The 14128-nt window shown below is 46.2% G+C and overlaps 1 protein-coding gene across 1 annotated transcript in view; it reads left to right on the forward strand.

Annotated features, from left to right (window-relative positions):
• The window catches only part of IL22RA1 (interleukin 22 receptor subunit alpha 1), a 30416-nt gene that overhangs the window by 4482 nt on the left and 11806 nt on the right, over window positions 1-14128 (forward strand). The window contains exons 3-6 of the mRNA XM_045980817.1: window positions 2502-2775; window positions 7161-7293; window positions 8226-8404; window positions 10236-10411. Coding sequence (XP_045836773.1) covers window positions 2502-2775; window positions 7161-7293; window positions 8226-8404; window positions 10236-10411 — 762 coding nt within the window. The remainder of the gene's footprint in view (window positions 1-2501; window positions 2776-7160; window positions 7294-8225; window positions 8405-10235; window positions 10412-14128) is intronic.

Raw genomic sequence — 14128 nt, forward strand, 5'->3', positions numbered from 1 at the left:
AGGGGTTAGGGTTAGGGTTTGGGTTAGGGTTAAGTATTAGTTTTAGCATTGGAGTTTGTTTTTGGGTTCCCAATAGTGTTGGGGTTTAATGGTTAGGGTTAGGGTTAGGTATTTTCGAAGGTGTTTCTGATGTCTCTGTTTGCCCTTACTTTGAGTCTGTCCTTTTTAGTTTTAAACTGGGTTAGGGTTAAGTTTAGTGTTAGAGGTTAGTGTTAGGTTAGATTTCAGATTGGAGTTAGGGTTAAGAGTTAGGGTTAGGATTAGGGTTAGGGTTAGGTTATGTCTCAGGGTTAGCATTCAAGTTAGGCTTAGGGGTTCAGTATAGGTTTGAGGTGGGTTTAATGGTTAGGTTTAGTGTTGCAGTTAGGGTTAGTGTCAGGGATGAGGGATAGCATAAGGTTTACAGTTCGGGTTAGTGTTAGGGTTTGTTTAGGCTTAGGTTTTTTCTATGATGTTTCTGATGTCTCTGCTTGCCATAACTGTGAGTCTTTCATTTTTAGTTAAACTGGGTTAGGGTTAGGGTTAGGGTTAGGGTTAGGGTTGGGTTTTTTCAAAGATGTTGCCATCTTTTAGTCTGTCTTTTTTAGTTTTTAAACTGGGTTAGGGTTAGGGTTAGGGTTAGTTTTATGGTTAGGGTTAGGGTTGGGTTTGTTTTAGGGTTAGGGTTACCATTAGTGGTTGGGCGTTAAGGGGTAAGGTTGAGATTTTGGTTTTTCAAAGGTGGTGCTGATGTCTAAGCTTTCTTTTAGTTTGAGTCTTTCCTTTTTATTTTGAATCTTGATACACCTGTAGAGTAAAACTAGATCATCCCAAAGTGCAGATCAAGAGCACTAGAAGTTCTTTAGGGTCAAGCTTTGCTGAGCTGAAGTGTCAGTAACATCTTCCAGGAAAGATTTCCTTCCCATATATGTCTGAAGAAAAGATGGTCTCTCAACGAAAGAGAAAATGAAATTGCAGGTGGTTGGATCAGTCTAGACAACAGCACTTCCTTATGCCTTTTTTTTTTCCCAGTGATGGTGCTTTTTTAATATATAAAACCATATGTTGCCTTGAGGAACTTTAGAAAATGCAACTGTGCCAGGGAAAGAAAGTAAGAACCACCTATTGTTCTACTAATCCACCTCCCAGAAATAATTGCACTTACATTTTTCTTTTATAAACCTAACATGTAAGACTTTTTTTCTCTATGTGTGTATGTGGGTAGTTTTTAAAGACTTACTTACTTACTTACTTATTTATTTATTTATTTATTTATCTATGAGAGAGTATGGATGGGGTTTGTGTAGGATCAGAGGAAAAGGGAGAAGCTGACTTCCCACTTCGCCAGAGCCCGATGCAGGGCTCAATCCCAGGACCTCGGGGTCATGATCCGAACTGAAGGCAGATGCTTAGCCGAGTGAGCCCCTCAGGCACTCCAATGTGTATGTGTGTTTTAACCGTGCTTGTACTGTACATAGTGTATGCCATGCTTCCTGTCATTTAACAAAATATGGGGAATCTTTGGCCCTCTAACATTTTCTCCCGCGCTATTCATATGCAACACTGTACTCATCTTGCATTGGGTGGACAAACCATTATTCATTTAGCCAACCCTCTATTGTTTAACATAGAGGCTCTTCCTTTTTTTTTTTATTTTTTTTCCTATTTACTATTAGGAATGATGTCTGAATGTTCCCACATTCTTTTTTTTTTTTTTTTTTTAAAGATTTTATTTATTTATTTGACAGAGAGAGATCACAAGTAGGCAGAGAGGCAGGCAGAGAGAGTGAGAGGGAAGCAGGTTCCCTGCTGAGCAGAGAGCCCGATGCGGGACTCGATCCCAGGACCTTGAGATCATGACCTGAGCCGAAGGCAGAGGCTTAAACCACTGAGCCACCCAGGCGCCCCAACCACTGAGCCACCCAGGCGCCCCTGTTCCCACATTCTTATCATTTTCTGAAATTACAGGAAATGACTGCCACAAGCCCTACCTTCATTCCCCCAAAGCACAGCTCAGATTTAGCTATTTTTGTCAAACACACTTTACCAAAGACTCAAAGCTGATAGATAGAAAACATTTACAACACAGAAAAGAAAAATTTAAATGCAGATTCCAGGATATTACAGTTTACCACATCCAAAAGCCGTAGGCCATCATACCACATGGGGAAACTGCTTTGCTACGAGGCACAAGGAGGAGCAGCAAACATCCTCCATCTCCTCCTGCCAGAACAAAGCCAGGCAGCCACAGCTTTTCCTTTGCTAACAAGGAACATTCTGGAACATATTTTCTGTTTCCTTGCCTGCTCCAGTTATTGTCCTCAGGAAAAATTCCTAGCAATAAAATCACAGGGACAAAAGTCACATGCATCTTGCAGGTTTTTGAAACACAGCGTCAAATTTTTGCCTTTTTTTTTTGGCCTCTGAGCTTCCTGATAAAGCACTGAACAGTCTTCAGTAAAATCAGTCACCAGACCAGATAAACAAGCTGGCCTGTCACTGTTACTGTCTTTTGCATGTAGGAAGGGAACTCCCTTGGATCCTGCCCAGGACTTGGAATTCCGAAGCACATAGAACAGACACCTTTGCACCTCGCTCCGCCTGCTCAGGCCCCACCTCCCCCTCCTTTCCCCGCCCCTGTGGCGTGGCCAGGTAGAGCCCAGTGCTGCCGAGGCAAGGCGGCAAAGCCTCCCAGCCCTCCATCTGGCCTCAGCCCAGAGCCAAGGCCAGAAGAGGGCTCTGAGCCTGGCCCCATGAGGACGCTACTGACCATCCTGGCCGCGGGATCCCTGGCCGGTGAGTGCCCATTGCCCTGTGGTCAGAACGCCCCCGACACCCAGGACGGTTAACCAGGGTTCCATACACACACACACACACACACACACACACACACACACACACAGCTCCAGCCGGCCAGTTTCAGTTTCTCCACCAGCGTTGCCCTGGGGGACAAGCTTCCCTGGAGAACTGGGGAACACCTCAGTATGGGGGTATTGGGACGGATGAGAGGGTCCCTCAGATCTGGCTTTTTCCAGAGACTCAACTAACCTCAAGACTTGGGGAGGCAGCCAGCTGTCAGAACTGGGGTGCCAGAAGACCTTACCTCGGTGGATGGAGAATTGGCTTGAGGGAGGCAGACATCCTTGGACCCCTGGAACAATTCTGATAGTTAGACCATCCCTTCTTCCGCTTCTGGTCAGCACTGGCCCAACAAGGGCAGGGGGAGAAGGACAGATGGGCAAAACTTGAGGGCGCCCTTTGTTTCTCTCCACCACCCGAGGGGGGCCTCTTCTGACCCCTCACACTAGATTTATTTTTTTTTCTTTTTTAAAGATTTTATCCATTCATTTGACAGACAGAGATCACAAGCAGGCAGAGAGGCAGACAGAGAGAGAGGAGGAAGCAGGCTCCCTGCCGAGATGCAGGACTCGATCCCAGAGCTGAAGGCAGAGGCTTTAACCCACTGAGCCACCCAGGCGCCCCCCCTCAGACTAGATTTAAAAGAGCATTAACTGGGGCACCTGGGTGGCTCAATCAGTTAAGCATCTGTCTTCAGCTCAGGTCATGATTACAGGGTCCTGGGATTGAGCCCCATGTCGGACTCTCTACTCAGCAGGGAGTCTGCTTCTCCCTTTGCCCCTTCCTCCACTCGTGCTCGCTTTTGCTCTCTCAAATACATAAATAAAAATCTTTAAAATAAATAAATCAATAAAAGAGCATTAACTCTAGGAAACAAACTGAGGGTTGCTGGCGGGAAGGTGAGTGGGGGATGGGTTTAACTGGGGATGGGCATAAAGGAGGGCACTTGAAGTAATGAGCACTGGGTATTATATGCAGCTGATGAATCACTAAATTCTGCCTCTGAAATTAATAATACAGTATATGTTAATTAAATCAAATGGAAATAAAAAGTTTTAAGAAATAAAGTAAAAGAACATTTTCTCCCAGAAGGGCCAGGTCTGCTGCATTAAAAGGTCTTAAAACATCAGGGCCCTTTTGAAAACGGGACAAAAGGGCATAGTTTTCAAATCCAATAAAATGGATTTCGTGATTTAACATCGTAGAGAACTTTCAGACAGATACATGAGATCCCGGATTGGCTCTCTGCTCCCCAAGACGTTTAATAAAATTCAGGGAACTTTCTCAGGAAGTGAACGTATTGTCTGGACTAGAGTGGAGAGAGATGGCCCTTGCAAGGCCCCTTCTAGCTCAAGGGCAGGATGAAGCCCATAAGGGGCTGGAGCTTCCCAGCCCTCTCTGCTGCTGTCCTTTTTGTCAACTGGTGGTATCTCAGTGTTTCCCGCTGTCTGGGTCCTTCAAGTCTGTTCAACTCCAGCATCCAGCGTTGGCATTCCCAACGCATTGGGCCCTTGATGAGTGAGGAAGACTTGCTGTATTCCCCAAAGACTCCATTCTGGTTGGAAATCTTAGAGGCTCTGGACCCTTGCGGTTGGGGACCAAAGAGCAACAACCTTAGGAGTTGTTACAAGACGAGAAGTTTCTCGGGGTCCCAGATCTCCACTGCCCTGGCATTCTCAGGCTGATTAGAGAATATTTTGGATGATTTTTGCTGGTTTTTCCTTATCTTCCTAACTTGTTGACATAAAATTGTTTTTCCAAATGAATGTGGAAACTTCCTTTCATAGAAGCTACCAGTTTGTCAGTTTCTAGACAACACATGTCTCCCTAAGGATTTCACAATGTAGACTTTCACCCAGGAAGTACAAAAACAACGCAGGCTGAGGAATACATGATAGCTTGGAGTGGGGGGAGAATGGGCAGGGCAGGAGAGGGAGAAATCTCTTTTTTTTTTTTTTTGAAGAATTTATATGAAGAACACTTAAGCTCAGGGGGCAGGGGGGCAGAGGGAGAAAGAGAATCCGAAGTGGATTCTGCACTGAGCGCAAAACCCGACGCAGGGCTTGATCCCAGGACCCTGAGATAATGAACTGAGCCGAAATCAAGAGCCAGACGCTTAACCAACTGACCACTCACGTGCCCCAAGGGAGAGATCTTGTTAGCCCTCAATGCCCCTCTAAAGAAGAGTCCAGCCAAGGTTTACCTACTCCTTTTCTGGAAGTCAACTTCAGTTCCCTCCTGGAAAATGATGCCAACCTTTTTCCAGCCTGGGCCCCTACCTCCTGAGCATGTCCCAGCCCCAGCCACAAGGCTCCCCCACCACAACTAGCCTACCAGAATACTGACCCCAACCAGCAACCTTCCCAGTGCTGCCCCTAACCCACCACTTAGCGGTAGTTAAGCCCAACCCCAGATAGACCCTAGCCTTCTCTCAAAGCCCACCCTCCCTCTCTCCTGCCCTAACTTTATCACCCCACTGGAAGCCACCATTCAGTTGTGACCTCAGGTAGACTCTGACCCTCATCTTAAGACCGAGCCCTGAATCCGGAACAGACCCCAATTCTGCCCAGACTCAAAACCAAACAAGATGTTGGCCACACCTCAGGGCTCAGTAACATAGCCATCACTTTGGCTAGAGACAGTAAGACTTGTCCTTCCCCATGTCCCTAGGCCCTGTTCTGGGAGTTCCAGGAAACCTGAAAAACAAAGGTTTCTATAGCTGTTGGGGCTGGTCAGCTGAGCTGGTCAGCTCAGATTCAAAGAGGAATGTGGCCTTAGATTTAACCAGTGGATACACAGCTGGGTTGGGCTGTCCAAACACTCTTCCCCATCCCCAGGGGCCTCCTAAGTCCTTGAACCCCTCTTGCGAGATATTGTATGTAGGCTTGGAGTGGAGAGTAAATAACGATCCGCTCCCTTACACCTTGGCCCTGTTGGTGGTTATGACTATGTCTGGGGTGGAGCGAGGCACACACATCAAAAACACATATGCACTCAAGGCCCCAAGGCCTTGACATGACTGGGGACCCAACCAGGTCCACACCTGCTTATTTCCCACCCCAGCCAGCCAGGCCCTTCTGAGCATGCTCAGAGCCAACTGCCGGCTCTGGCCGCCATTTTCCTACAACCCCTCTTCCTTTCCACAGACCACGCCGGGAAGGCTGAGAGAATAGTTTCATAAGTGAAGTCTCTCATTTATAGTTCAAGATCGCTTAGGGGGCAGTGGCCCCTCCCTTGTGGCCTCCGTCAGCCCCCCTCCACTGGTGAAGTCTGTGCTCTGCCTTCCTCCCTGTGCAAGGCAGGCAGGGACTGGTTCAGCCCACAGAGAGGCAGGAGCTCACAAGCATCCTCTCCAGCCTTGCTTGGAATTATTGACTCGGAGAAAGTCATTTTTGGTGTTTCATTGAAGGGTCAATGTGTAGTTGAGTGTCTTTCCAGTATCCCGTGGGTGAGGGCACCCGCCTCAGGTGTGCTCAGAAGGGAAGGACAGACAACCCCCAGTGTGGTCAGGGGCGTGGAGTACACACAAAGCCGGCGGGGACACAGGGGGACACAGGGGCTGCAGCCACTCTGGGAAAGAGTGTGAAGTTCTGGGCAGTTCTTCACAGAGTCAGACAGAATTACCATCCAACCCGGGAGTTCCACTCTGAGCTCTATACCCTGCAGAACCAAAAACGTAGGGCCACTTAAAAACTTGCACATGAATGTTCACTGCAACATTGTTCATAATAGCCGAAAAAGTAGAAACAACCCCAATGTCCCTCAACTGATGAACGGATAAACAAATTGCAGAATAGCCACACAGCGGGGTACTATTCAGCCATGAAAAGGAAGTAAGGGCTGATGCATGCTACATGAAGAAATCTCAAAAACATTGTGCTAAGTAAAAGGAGGCAGACACAAAAGACACTTTTCATACAAATAGTCTGAAAAGTCCAGAATAGGAAGATCCATAGACCCAGAAAGCAGCTTAGTGGTTGCTTTCAGGCTAGGGGAGGGAAGGAAGAGAGAGGGACTCCTAATGGACACAGGGGTTCTTTTTACGGTGATGACAATGGTCTGAAATTAGACAGTGGTAATGGTTTCACAGCTTTGTGAATATATTCAGAACCCCCTGAAATGCATGCTTTAAAATGGTGAATTTTATGGGCTGCGAATTATAGCTCAATAAAAATTTTGAAAAGAAGCGAAGGAGGACAGAGATGGTCAGCCCCAGAGTCCCCGGTGGGTGCTGGTCCCACCCTCCTCATCAGAGGGCTTGCTGGCGGGCTGGGGGCAGGATCCTCGTGCCCGTCCGCTCACCCTGTTCCCACTTCCCGCAGCTCACACTGCTGAGAACACCTCAGATCTTCTTCAGCACGTAAAATTCCAGTCCAGCAACTTCGAAAACATCCTGACGTGGGACAGCAGGCTGGAGAGCGCCCCAGACTTGGTCTACAGCGTGGAGTATAAAACGTAGGCTTCCCTCTCCGCACGACCTCTTCAGACTCTTCTCTGAAGCCAACCATTCCAAGAAAATCCCTCTTTGCCCTATGTTTCCCTTCCCCCCACCCCCGGCACTCCCGGAATGATGGGACACAGCCTGAACCAGACCCTGCCAGACAGAGCTTTGCTCCTTTGTGGTTTCTTTTGCAAAGGGAGGATAAAATAATGGTTAAAAGGACAGGTTCTAGAGTCAGACTGCCCAGGCTTACCTGCCAGCTCTGGCCTTTATAACCTGAGGCAATGCAGTAATCTCGCCAAGCCTCAGTTTCCCCATCCATAAAGTAAGCCTAGCAGGAGGATCTCCATCATAGGACCGTTAGGTAGATTAAACAAGATAGGCATGAGGGCTTGTGCCTGGCAGGTAATGAAATTTTTTTGTTGTTATCTGGGAGACTAGGTCAACAAAGAGTCATGTCCACCCCCTCAAGTCCATGCCCCTCTTCCTTCTCATCTCCCTTCCTACACAGAGGAGGAGGTTGGCATGGGCTTAGGGGTCTGCAAACCTGGGTTCCATCACTGGTCCTGCCATTTCATCCTGTGGCAAGTCACTTCCCCTCTCTGAGCCTCAGTTCCCTCATCCATAAAACGGGGATAATAGTGCCTGCCTCAAAGGCTTATGGTAACAATGAGCCCAGAATGTGAATTCAGACTGGCTGGGTTCAAATCCACACCGGTCCCAATTTTACCTCTTTAAACCTCAGCTTCCTTATTTGGAAAGGAGGGAAAACCATGTCTGAACCTCACGGGATCATTGTGAGGACCAACAGATCAGTCACAGAAGGGGCCTGGGACGCAGAATGTGCTAAGTAAATATTAGATATCATTATCATTACTAATAAACCGCAGGCCTGGTGCCAGGTCCAATCATTCAAGGTGTGCTCCGGCCCCTCCCGTGCCCACAGGTATGGGGAGAGAAAGTGGCTGGTGAAGGAGGGCTGCCAGCGGATCACCCGGAAATCCTGCAACCTGACCGTAGAGACGGGCAACTTCATGGAGCCCTACTACGCCCGGGTAACTGCCATCAGCGCGGAAGGCCAGTCAGTCACCAAGATGACCGACCGGTTCACCTCGCTGCAACAGAGTGAGTGGGCACCCCTCACTGCAGGGGAGGGGCGGGGGGAGGCCCCGAAGGGCAGGGGACCATTCGAGATGTGACTTTTAGGGAAGGTCGTCCCATCTAGAGAGCATCTGTGCGCATTTGGTCGTCTTTCTCCAGCTCCATCCTGGCCTCCCAAGGTCAGATCACCTTCCTCTGGCCTCTCGACTCCAGCCAAGGGCTCCTAACTCAGTGCCCTACTCTGGCCCTGACTCTTCTCATCCTTAGTCTTGGTCCGGGATTCCACATCACCTCCTAAGTAGGCGTCCCCACTCTCGGCCCCAACGACCTCATTTCACTATGTCACCACCTGCTACTCTCTGTCACGGTCAGCTGTACATCATCTTCATAGCTCCCATCCCCATCTGCAGAGATGGCATCTGCCTGCCTGTAGCCCACCTGCCTCTGAGTGGGGGCATGGAATCCCGCGTTCTCGGGCCTTCGCGTAGGGTCTGGCATGGAGCAGGGCCCACAACGTAACTGATGAGTGAATGAATATGAATCACCAAACCTCCCATGCAAACCGAGCAGGCGATGGTGTTCACTAAGGGACCTCACAGCCAGGTGGCTTTCCAAGAAAAGAAAAAAGAAAATTAAACAAGTTAATTTTTTTCTTGGCTTATTCAATTAATACATATTTGTCATAGAAAAATCTGGAAAATATAGAAATGCACAAAGAAAAAAAAGAAAGAAGGGGCGCCTGGGTGGCTCAGTGGGTTAAAAACCTCTGCCTTCGGCTCAGGTCATGATCCCAGGGTCCTGGGATCGAGCCCCACATCGGGCTCTCTGCTCAGCAGGGAGCCTGCTTCCCTTCCTCTCTCTCTACCTGCCTCTCTGCCTGCTTGTGATTTATTTGTCAAATAAATAAATAAAATCTTTTAAAAAAAAAAAGAAAGAAAGAAAGAAGCCCAAAAGAATGTGAACACTTAAACATCACCATAGCTGCTACCGACGGTCACTACTCTTTTGTGACCTGGTTGGTTGGGGGGTTTTCATACAATGCCCCTCAGGAACATTTGCCCATGTCGTTAAGTACTTCTCTGCAACCTGACATTACACCGCTGCAAAACGATCTGTTCTGTGGAGGTTATCTTAATTTATGTCTCCAATTCCCTTTTTGAGGACTTTAACTCAGTTTTTCAATTTTGTAAACAAAATTGAAGTGAACATCCTTCTAGCTCTAATATCATCCATCTCAGAGATCAATGGGCCCTTGAGGGAATTTTATAAATTCGCTTCAGGGGGAGTACAACTCATGAATCCCCAAAATCAAGTCAAAATTTTTGTATAGGTACATTTTGGGGGAGAGAAGATCCGTATCATTCATCAAATTCCTAAGAGGATCTATAAGCCAGTAAAGGTTATTTGGTTATTTGGAAGATCACATCTTGAGAGAGATTGAAGTCTCAGGCCTGGCCTTTGAGGCCAAATCAATAATTTGGGGTGCCCCGAACATTACTTAGTTTATGCTGCTGAATCGTCAGTCCCCAAAGCTATCATTGCCAATAGACCGAGAGAACGGTGCTCTGGGCGGACTCAAGGTAGGGATTGTGGAGGCAGGGACAGGGGCATGGCTAATCTAGGAGGCCAGTGCATCTCTCCCTGAGTTCTGCCCACTCACTCTGGGCACCCCTTTGCCAGCCTTAAACCCAAACACCGGTTGCTAGAAGCACTTTAAACTTCTCGCCTATTTGTCTAGCTGCTATTTTCAGAAGCGTAACTGGGATTGGGGTGGGAGGAGAGGGGAGGCAGCAACCTCAGAAACTCCTGGCTAATTCCAGCCTTTTCTTTTTGCTTTTCTGTCTCCCTTTTTCAGCTACCATCAAGCCACCTGATGTGACCTGTATCCCCAAGGTGAGATCCATCCAAATGATCATCCATCCCACCTCCACACCTATCCGAGCAGGGGATGGCCACCGGCTCACCCTGGAGGACATCTTCCCTGACCTGTTTTACCGTTTAGAGCTCCAGGTCAACCACACCTACCAAATGGTAAATATATGTGCATCTCTGGTCCATCTCTCCCTGGGAACTCATTTCTCCATCAATTAGATCTGCATGGCTTCAAGTAGAAAGGACATGTTTTATATAAATTAGCATTTTCCAAAACGCAACCCTCCCTCTTGTAGATCACACAGACAAGATCCTGCTAAAGTCTCTGACAAGTCCTGCAAAGCCAAGGCTCCAGTGTCATTTCATTGAATACGACTTCTCTCAAATTTCTTGACCAGAGAAACTCCTTTTATTTTGCATAATTTTTTAACTTTTTTTTTTTTGGCCTAATGCCTTATAATATTCTGGAGAGCAACCTCTACTCACATCTTCAGATGTCCACTTCGGAAAATGCTGAAATCTATTTCTACTGTTGCAGTTCTTTTTGCTGGTTCTCCTCCATTGGCAGGAACTGGATACAGGCAGGGTCTTAAGATCACCAGCAATGAAGGGTGGAAGGCAGGGGCATAAATGGTCAAATAATAGATGAGGTATTTCTTTTATATCCAGAACACATGTATTTTCTCCTTAGCATGCTCCAGGGTCCATAATTCCATTGAATGGCTATTCCCAAGAGGTTTATAATCTAGTAGATGGGAAAGGAGTTAAATAAGACTTTAAATAGCTATAGACAGAGGAAAGTAAAGATTTGTGTGCCGTGGAGCAGGGGCAGGGAGGTGGGAGGGGAGATGGCAGCCCAAAGGTTCTGGAAAAACTTCCAGAAAAACTTTCTGGTGCCAATACCAACTTTTGAGGCAGTCAATAATACACACTTGCTCCATCATTTATCCCTCTCCGCAACCCTGTGAGGTAGGGGCTACCTTCTCCGTCTTCTGAATGAGACAGCAGAGGCTCAGAGGGGTTAAGACGCTTGCTCAAGAGTGGTCAGCAAATGATGGCTTAGTCAAAATTCAGATCCAGCACAGTCCGCAGCCCACATTTTTTCCCTCCCTGCCCTAGACTGCCCCACCATGATCAGAGAGAGAGAAGCAGGAAAACTTAAAAGCTTCCTGGAAAGCACAAAACTGCCCAGCCTGGCTGGAGCATGGAGACATGCAGACCAGTTTCTCAAAACCTGGTCCCAAATGGCATCAGAATATCCAGCAATATTTATTTAAAATGCAGAGGCCTGGGCCTTCCTCCAGTCTACTCAATGCAATTCTGCAACGGTACCTCTAGGGTCTGAGTTTTTAGCTGGCAGCTGGAGTGCTTCTTACCCACCCTGACGCTGGAGACCTGGTATAGGGGAGGCAAGAGAGATAAGCCTGGGCGGACAGGTGGAGGTCTGGGGTGGTGGACAGAGGAAGTTCTATCCATGGCAGTAGTCAGGGGAGCAACTAGAGATTACTGAGCAGGACGAGACCTTATCACACTACCTATTAGTAAATATTTGGGCTGCAGTGAATATCTCACTGACAACTTAATTCAGTTTGTGGTCAGAGAACACACTCGGCATGTTTGCAGCTCTTCTTCATGGCACAGCATCTGGCCCATTTGGTGAGCGTTTCACGTGCACCTGGAAAGAATGTGTGTCTTGCAATTGTCTGGTGGAGCGCTCTGTCAATATCCGTTCCATAAAGGTGTCTAATCGTGTGACTCAGGTCCTCTGTGTCTTTCCTGGTTTGGAGAAGATCTATCGTTCTTTTCATCGCTGAGAGTTAAAAATCTCCAGCTAGCACTGTGGATTGGTCTTCCCCCCCCCTAGTTCTGTGCAGATTAGCTGCATGCCTTTTGAAACACTGTTCTCGAACATATGCACATTTCTGACTGTTACAGCCTCCTGATTTGTCGACCCTTTTATCGTTATGAAATGTCCTTTTTTCCCCTCCAGTGCTACTCTTCGTAGTGAAGACTGCTTGTTATATGAATATCTGTGATTCATAGAGCCATTCCAGCCTCTCACACTCACAATCTGCCTGGTGCGTCTTTTTTTTTTTTTTAAGGTTCTATTTATTTATTTATTTGTTTGCTTGAGAGAGCGAGAGCCAGAGAGAGAGAGAGAGAGAGAGTGCACACAAGCAGTGGGGGAGGACAGAAGAAGAGGGAGAAGCAGGCTTCCTGCGGAGCAGGGAGCCCAGCGTGGGACTCAATCCCAGGACCCTGAGATCATGACCTGAAACAAAGGCAGACGCTTAACTCACTGAGCCACCCAGGCACCCCTGCCTGCCATCTTTTTTCCTCCATGTATTGTCGCTCTCACTGTGTCTTATATTTAAAGCGCATCTCTTGAAGACGCATTCTGACATCTCTGCCCTTTTTTATTTCGAGATGTAACTCACATACCATAAAATCTTCTCTTTGAAAGTGTACAGCTCCATGATGTGACCATCACCGCTAATTCTTCTTATGCTATTAAACTGTTTTCAAGTGCTCTGACTCTTCTCTCAACTCCAATCTGTTATTAAAACCATTCAAGTAGGATTTTTATTTAGAAATTATATTTTTCAGTTCTAACGTTACCAATGCTCACGGTTTCTACGTCCTAGTGAGATTTCCTAGTCATTTTCCTTCCTAAGCACATTTCCTTCACTTCCTTGAGCATATTTATACTATTTATACTATTACTAGTATACTATGCTATACTATATATACTATATACTATACTATATATACTATATACTACTACTATATACTATATATACTATATACTATATTTATACTACTAGTATACTATAATATACTATATATACTATATACTACCCTATATATACCATATACTATATATACTATATACTATATTTACTATATACTACCCTATATATACCATATACTATATATACTATATACTATATTTATACTACTACTAGTATACTATACTATATATACTACATAGTATACTATATATTATATATATAGTGCATACTATGTGTACTATATTTATACTACTACTAGTATACTATACTAGTATATATTTATACTAGCTGCTAGGATATCATTTTCTGGGAGTGCCTGAGTGGCTCAGTCAGTTAAGCAGTTAAGCATCTGCTTTTGTCTCAGGTCATGATCTCAGGGTCCTGGGATCAAGCCCCCTCATCAGGCTCCCTGCTCCCTCTCCCTCTGCCCTTCCCTCTGCCCCTGCCCCTGCTTGTGTTTTCTCAAACTCGTTTTCTCTCAAATAAATAAATAAATATATAAAACCTTAAAAAGAGAGAGAGAGAAAATCATTGTCTGCTAATTCCAGTACTTTGGTCATCTTGAAGTAGGTTACCATTGATTGTCTTCTCTCCTGAATGTGGATTATGTTTTCTCTTACTTTGCATGTCTAACAATTTTTTAATGTAGCCTGGGTATTGTGAATGGTATAGTTGAGGGACTCTGGATTCTGTTCTATTCCTCTGAAGATGATTGATTCATTTCGTTTTGTTTTGTTTTAGCAGGTAGATAATTTGGCTGAACTTCAAACTCCAAAATCTCCATCCCATTCTTTCACCTTTACCTGGGCTTCTTGGAATTTACCCTACTTGCTTTAGGGGCCAGGCTGGGATCTGGGCCAATTTTATACTCAGAACTTGGGCCTCCCTCTCTGTGGATCTCTCCTGTCTACAGTCTCTCCCCTCACTTTCTAGCTGTTAGGATTGCCCAGAACTCTGTCTTCTTATTTTTCAAACCAGTAAGATTACAGGTTTTTATTTAGGTTTAAACCATCCCACAAGGTGAAGGCCTGCTTTCAAGCTAAAAGACATTTTAAAAGACGAGAAATTCACCCAATGACTTTCC

The sequence above is a fragment of the Meles meles genome, chromosome 1 (assembly GCF_922984935.1).
Source record: "Meles meles chromosome 1, mMelMel3.1 paternal haplotype, whole genome shotgun sequence".
Taxonomy (NCBI): Eukaryota; Metazoa; Chordata; class Mammalia; order Carnivora; family Mustelidae; genus Meles; species Meles meles.